We start from the raw sequence: 7,906 nt of genomic DNA on the forward strand, positions 1-7,906 counted from the left end.
TAGCTGAGCGTTATGTAAACATGAAAAGTTACTTAACTTCGGTCTGTGGTCACCTGCGCATAACTTTGTGATTTTAAACCTAAGATGGAAAGTACTGTAAATGAAAAAAGGTTTGAATTCATTTCAACCAAAATGGTAGCTTACATACAGTTTAGGCCTAGTGATAAATTTTCTTGTATTCTAATATATTTTGTGTATGAACTGCGATTAAAGTATTTAATGTAAAGGAGATTTGAAAATGATTCTTATGAAAAAAATCCTTACATACAATACAATTTTACTTGGAAACCTAAAACACTTGGCAATTTCGAAACAAGTTGCTGCGTATTTTCAGAAAAGTGCAGCTGCAGCGCGTTTGGCCATTATCCACCAAATTGGGCCCTCCACTTTTTTGCGCTCCATAACGTTTCAACGTTGCGCAGCTATTTCCGGCTTGGTGATTATTTTATTCCTATTGGGTCGCTATGTTTTCTTTCACCAAGCGAAATAAACTCAAATCAAGTACAGTTTATTCGACACGTAGACATTTAAACAGCATGGTATCAGGTAAACAAACGTTACTTGGTAAACACATGACAGTGACCATGAAAAAGGTAAAATTTAACATTGAATCCCTTCAACACAGTGTTATCATATTTGCAATCATTGGCACAACACACAGTTAGAACAAATAAAGAATAGGTACTGACTGTTACCGTGCCGTACAGTAACAAAATAAGTAATTTTATCATACTGTACTATGTGGGCCATTATGGTAAGTTTGGTAATTGGTATTACTGTGTACAAGCTTACACAAAAACAGAGCCGGCACTGTTCATTTCTAAAAACAATACGTTTGACACAACTGTTTAATTCGATTTAAAAACAAAATAAAAACCTTAAAATGGAACAAATGGACACGTTTGTCATCTTCAATAAAACTGTTCAATAAAAGAAACGAACGGTTACAATTCAAGTAACCCAAACTCGTAGCATGAAAATTCGAGGCTGTTTCATATCACAAAGTCTTAAAATCCCCAATATACATCTGCTCCCAGCATGCTTCAAGCTCAGGCATCAGGAAGTACAATGCGAATGGGATAAGTTTTCTCCAACAAAATATCGGATGGATATTTATTTTTGGTGAGGATGACAAAAATAAAGTTGTCAGCTCGGTGATGTTGAAACTTTGAGCTTTGATAATCGTCACAATCTGTCGGTTTCACAAGTCTCATGTATCTGTCGCATATTTAACGGGTTAGGTTGTACGAAAAGGGCACCAAACCCACTTTCTTTTGAGCTCCTGTCACATAACGCTATACAGGCCAAACAGAATCAACCAGTATACAACAGTATTTATACAGATGATGTTAATGTAGAGAACAGTAATCGTTGGAAGACTATAAAAATGATGTCTGCAAACACACTAACCTCTCTCCTTGAAGCAAATTCCGACTCATAATGTCATCCATAAGACCTGGTGAAATTTGATCGAAGAGGTCGCTCACAGTTTCAAACATGTCAACTTCCAGCATGTCAAGAACCAGCGGTTTCCCAAATCTAAACATAACATACAAAATAAATCGCTGTTTAACCAATCGTATCTTTGAGCGAGGAAAAATTCATCAACTTGCTTTCAGATATAGATTGTCGAAATCTAATCGTTAAGATTCCGATTCGAAATTCACGCAGACCTAATTTTATGTATAAATCTATGGAGGGGGGGGGAGGGGTTCATTATGTTTGTTGAAGATATAAAGGCTTGGATTATGTTAGAATGAAAAGGGCAAGTAACGTTGGTACAGAACACAGATAAATCGTTGCAAATCTAAGTATTTAGACCAGTGGTTATCAAACTTTTTTATTGTCGGTGCCAAATGGTAGTTTTTAAGTGTGTAGGGGGCCGCAAAAAAAAAATCTTAAATCACTTAAGATTGTTACTTTGAAAGCTAAACTAGCAATGTTCGGTGGTTTTCTAAGGTCTGGTGCGAGCCGCAAAATAAGTAGTTGGGAGCCGCATGTGGCCCTGAAAGCCGGGTTTGAGAATCAACTAATTTCAAACAAAATATTAGACATGTATAATGATCATTTGCCGAAACGTTTGAACAATAAAGCATGTTGCTTTGTAGGTCTATTTGGGCTGTTATTTTCATCATTTCAACAAATCTTTTATAAAAATTCGCAAGACCAACCGACCTTATCGCCCCCAGCAGTCCTAGCCTCACAGTTTCAGCTTGCATGTTTTGTGGGTTTAGCGCGCATAGATAATTTGTATCCCGGTAACGCAGGAATATTGCGGCCTGTCCGGTCGGATCAATCAACATCGGCCACTTGCCAGAGTCCCGGATGCGATTGCCTACGTCACGCATGAGCACCTCGTCGAGCTCCCGGATGTTGCACTTCACACCGGGAAGATTTTCTTCACCACCTGTAACAATGGTTTCGTTCTCAAACTGATAAAGCTGTGTATGACGTCATAATGCTTTATGTGACGTCACAGAAGTGTTTTAATTTGAAAATAATGGAAACACAACTTGAATAAACAACTTAAAATCGAAAGTTTCGTTTCAAGTTATCAAAACTGATATATGACGTCACATAGCGTTCTTTGACGTCATAGTTAGGATTTTTTATTGGCATGGAAACAAAACGGGGAAAACAAATTTAATGACCACCATAACATGCTTAATCACCTTCAGTTTCTTGTTCCCGTAATTTCAATTTCGCTTGCTCCAAATTTTCGCGAGCTTTCATTGCATTCAACTTTGCAATCTCCAAATCACCTTCTGCATCTTTGATTGTCTGCAAAATAACTTTGCAATCACCTTTGCACAACCAAGTAATGCCGCTCTTTTATTACTATGTTGTCACAATTTTGTTTGGGTCCGTAGTTAATGGTTTCGCGCAAAAAACGTCTTTGGTTTGAGTTTATTTCGCTTGGTGAAAGAGCACATAGCGGCACAATTGCACCAAATTTACATATAACTGCTAGTGTTAGGTCTCTTACAATATAACGTGTACTTCTGAAGCTGTATGGGAGCAGTGTTAAATGTTAGATGTTTTAAATTGATTATTATGGAAGATAACATTTTGCGATAAACTGTGCGTGCTAGGACACCGGGTTTTATTAACTTTCTCGTGCAGCTTACAATAAAACCGGGGCCCTCTCAAGAAACCGATTTTAAACAACGTCCAAAATCCTTTACTCGCAAAACAAACAGTAACAACGCTACTAAACGCGTGTTTAAATCCTCCTAGGCATCGGGGATTGTTCAAGTATTTGCCCAAACACTTAACAGCGGAACCAACAACAACTAAACCCCCAAAACTCGCATTATCACCCCACATTCGCGTGTTTAGCGTTCCATTAGGACAAAAACCTCAACCTTTTCAGGCCTAAAACTCGGCACATTGTGACGTCACACAGGGTACTTACTGATAGAGTGAGTTCTGTGTTTTCGAATCCGTCGCTAACGGCTTTGTCGTGTTCATGAATTCGCTTCTCCAGTTCTGTGTAAGCTTTTTCCAGCACCCTCTGTTTCGAATCGTATTCCTTCTGAATTTCATCTAATTCATTTTGAAGTCTGCAAATTCGGAAAATGCAATTCTTTTTTAGTTAAAGAAGGAAAATAACTTTCTGATCCTAATCAGTTTGAATATTTTTTTTGTCCTATTCTTACATTGAAATGTTTAAACCCAAAATACTTTTAAGGTCCAAAATAAATACCTAAAAATGTGGTAACATAAATTTGACGAAATAAAAAATAAATTCCCAAAAAATTGATTTAAACTATCTAAAACTCATAAGCTAAGTTTACTGTTTAATTTGTTCCTTTTTTACAGTTTACAACAAAACCAGTACCAAGTTAAATAAATTGCGCATTCACACTGACTTGTTTGTGATGGCAGTTTTTCTCTTCATATTTTCATCTTCTCTTCTTAGTTTTTCTGCTTCCATTTTCTCAAGGAGTGAATCAGTAACAGTCACATCCCAACTTTCCAATGTTTCAACTATCGGGTCAACTGATGCCACCTGTGGCAAAAAAACAACAATTTGATCGTAATGTCTCATTTTTTTCATGGGTTTCGAACCCAGGATGCTCCCCAGGACAAATCCTGATCAGGTTTTTTATGTCTGCACATGCGCTAAATGCGAAAATTTTTAAGAGTATTGATTTTCCTAGTGGAAATACCAATTACCAGTGTGATTTACAGTGTTGATTTGAGCTTTGTATTTTGGACAGCAAGTTTCAATTTTTTTCTAAACCAGGGCATTACCTGTGCTGGGGTGTTCCCATCGTGGGCATATATTCGTGGATCTCCACCAAACTGTAACAAACAATTGACAGCTGACATGTGAGCTCCAAACGCTGCCCTGTATAATGGTGTTCTGCCCCACGCTCCTATCGAGTTTGGATCAGCTCCTATAATAATACAGAGTATAACTGTAATTGCTCCTGTTTTAGAAAGTGACTTTAAATATTTTGTGTTTTGTCATTTACTTTTACTTGTTTATAAATTAATGATCATTACTATTTTAGGCCAGCTAATGTCCTGTGTAGATATTTCTTAGGTAACCATCAATTATTTGCTTTAATAATACTAAAACACACCACAAAGTACTTTATTTTCAATTCATTTTACAAACTTCCATCAACATTATGTTGTAAATGGGCTTTAAAAAATAGTTTAGAAGTTTATGCGCAAGGGTGTGATATCAATTTTAAGAGCTTTAGTTACCTCTTTCAATAAGAAATGTTATGGCTTCCACACTCCCTCCTCCAGCTGCCTCAGACAGTGGTGTGTTGTTATTTGCATCTTCACATTCAAGCACAGCCATTTGGTGTTGCTGTCGAACGATGCTGCCAATCTCATCAGTAGGAACACCATCCAAATCATCCCTCTCACTCACCTGAAAAATGATTTGGTTAAAACTTTCTTGGTTCCAAAATGGCAAAGTGCACATGAAATTAAGGGTTTTGGAGTGTATTTTGCCAGTACTTTACAAACTCCATCAGCTAGATCTTCATTGCAATTTTCCAAAATAAAATTACTTAGATACCAAACATAGATATAGCAGTGTCAACCTGATACAATATGACTGGTTTTATTACATAGTATTTACACTCATACAAACAATGCAAATAGGTTTAAGTTTGTTGTGAATCTAATCTCAAATACAAATCCTTGATTATTTTGTTGAATTTCTATGCAAAGGTATGGCAAATTCAAGATTCAGAATCTAACTTACTCACCTCCTTCAAAACATTGATCATTTCATCAACATCTCCATCAAATGCTGCTTCCAACATTCTCTTCCTTCTTTTCACTTCCTCTCTCTTCCTTCTTCTTTCCTCTTCCTCTTTTTCCAATTGCTTTTCTGCTGCCTCTTGTTCAGCTTTCACCATGGCAACAAAAGCCTGAAAAGAAAATGTTGAGTAATATGTATGGAAAAGGTATAACTAAAGTTATTTAAATTAAAATACATTTACCACAAAAATTTGCTTTGTCACACAAACTGCTTAAGATATATACATACAGTTGGCCACAATGATTATTTACTAAATAAATTTTAACATAATTGACTGCACTAAATTAGTAACACACACATTTACATCTGTCTGACTATTGTTTGTTTGTTTCATTTTTTATCCTCGGTGGGCGGGCAACGCCTGAATATGCGTTATGCTCACAATCAGTCCGCCGTCGAGCTGCCTGTTTTATTGCAAGTCTGATGATCATTTTTTAACGATTTTTTCGGTTTTAGGCAGTTGGTGACTTCAATTTAGTTCAACCCATCAGGAACCACTGGATTGGAGCAATGCCGCTTAAGTTTTTTGCTCAGGAAAACACAAGCGACCATTTAAAGGCTTAAAGATTTTTTTTTACTACCGTAAAAAAATAAAATTGTTTTGATTTGTAGGGTTATATTAAAAGCCTAAATGTAATATTGCAAGTCTACCCATTATTTGAGTTTAATAAAGTGAGATGGATAATCAAACTTAACAAAGAACTTGGTTTTCCTACATCTCGTTGAATTTTTTCAATAGTCTCTTCATATTCTTTTTTCTGGTTTTTCAACTTCTGCAACTTTTGCTTTGCTAGATACCTTAAAAGAAAAAGAAAAACGTGACAATTAGGAGTGTTTGTCAATAGAGTGAGCTTCTAAAGCACTTTTTACCTTCTTATATTTTTCTGAATAACTATTGCAGCCAAATCCTGTTTAGTTGGTCCTTTCTTCACCTCCTTTTTAGGTTCTTTTGTTGCAGTTTTCCCAGTTGGTTTTTTTGATGCCACATTTTGTCCTCCAACCGGTTTCTTTGGAGTCACTATTTTGCAAAAATATTGGTATTTATTGAAGAGCAAGTATTTTACTTAAGTACAGCAAATGATTTTGTCTATGTTTTTGTAGACATATTATTTTACATCAATGAAAAAATCTTTGTTTATGTTTTGCAAAAAAAATTTGCTAGCAAACTGACCTGCAGGCTTTTTGGTGGCAACTCCTCTTTGAGCAGGCTTTAATGGTGGCTTCTTGGGAGGCATTTTGCAAGTATCAAAGCATCATGAAACAAATTGAAAAACGAGACCAACCATAACAAACTAAATCAAGATGCAGCAACGGTAATAGTTAATCTAAAAGTTGAATCAAAATCAGGTCTAATTTTCTAGTAATTTTAAACACAAAAAAATACAAAACAGCTATTTGTTTGTCAGCTGTTTTGCTGTTTCTTTCTCTAAGAGATAATCTATTTTTCCGATTAGCGTACCCTGTATCCTGTAACAACGCAAAAATTAAAATCAACTTTAGCGCCCTTGTGTGGAAAATTTTACATTCGTAAAAGTCCGTCAGAGGCGCTAGTGAGTTATTTTAGCACATGATGGAAGTCGTCATTGGTAAGTCTCATGACCTAGTTTCTCAATAACCTAATTAAGGTTTCTAACTTAATTGTTAGGAGCGTAACAACGAAATAAATCTTTAAGTAATAAACAATGCAGCTAAATTATTAGCTATTTTTAGTATCAACCACAACAATGATGAACTCAGCAAAATCAACAATGCATACCAATATGTCGCTTGTCGCTTGAGCGACACATTGTCGCGTCGGAAATTGGAATCTTCCGAAATAAATGAAGTTTAACAAGTTCTCAAGAAATGTTTGTTTAATGTTTTTTTTACGAGCGTTTTAACTGAAGGTTTATTGTACGAACGGTTTCTAGAAACGAAATCGTCTGTTAGAAAACGCAATGAAGTTGTTTTTACTGTTTATTGCATTTCAGTTGCTTATTGCAATTTGAAACAGTGAGTACTCGTAACATAGATAGAGCTTAAATTATTTTCAAACCAATGTACGATATTTTTTAGACATCCAGACACCAAATAGTAGGTTGTGCAAAGTTTTTAACTCAACAGGCAACAAACGCTAGAGAAAGCAGACCAGAAAGCACTTTTCCATCTTGTTTATTCAGACATTTTGCACAAATTTCTTAAGAACATAATGTCATGAGTTGTAGATTAAGCAGATATGACATGCGAACTTTTTAACATGTAGGAAACACATGTCTAAAATTATTTATATTAAATGTGAAATTACTGCATTTAAATTACTTGACTGACAAAGCTTCATTGTAATTTATACTTTGTTTGTTAGATTGGTAGAAAACAAAAGAGTTATTTTTTATTCCCTGCAGCAGAATTTACCCAAAACAATTATCATTAATACACCATGTTATCAGTGTTAATGTAGGTCACACAAAAAACAAAGTATGCTCAAACCATGGTGTACAAAAATACATGAAATATATCTCAAAAAATGTTGGTGTGCAATTTTGGTTGTTCAAATATTTTATCCTTACGTTACAAACCTCATTTCCACAATTTTTTGAGTGTGTTAAATTGTACAACTTCCTTACTAGTCAGTAGTCA

The 7,906-nt window shown here is 35.4% G+C and overlaps 1 protein-coding gene across 1 annotated transcript; it reads right to left on the reverse strand.

The window, feature by feature from the left end:
• Positions 1-487: 487 nt before the first annotated feature.
• On the reverse strand, positions 488-6,614 carry LOC145234081 (IQ motif and ankyrin repeat domain-containing protein 1-like). Its single transcript, XM_080098860.1, has 12 exons — positions 6,462-6,614; positions 6,161-6,308; positions 6,007-6,088; positions 5,235-5,399; positions 4,720-4,891; positions 4,258-4,403; positions 3,873-4,012; positions 3,416-3,563; positions 2,673-2,781; positions 2,176-2,407; positions 1,411-1,539; positions 488-1,218 (listed from the first exon to the last, which is right to left on the reverse strand). The coding sequence occupies exons 1-12, from the start codon at positions 6,523-6,525 to the stop codon at positions 1,050-1,052; spliced, it is 1,704 nt and encodes a 567-aa protein (XP_079954986.1). The 5' UTR covers positions 6,526-6,614; the 3' UTR covers positions 488-1,049.
• Positions 6,615-7,906: the final 1,292 nt, after the last annotated feature.

This window comes from Phallusia mammillata, chromosome 6, assembly GCF_965637545.1.
Source record: "Phallusia mammillata chromosome 6, kaPhaMamm4.hap1.1, whole genome shotgun sequence".
Taxonomy (NCBI): Eukaryota; Metazoa; Chordata; class Ascidiacea; order Phlebobranchia; family Ascidiidae; genus Phallusia; species Phallusia mammillata.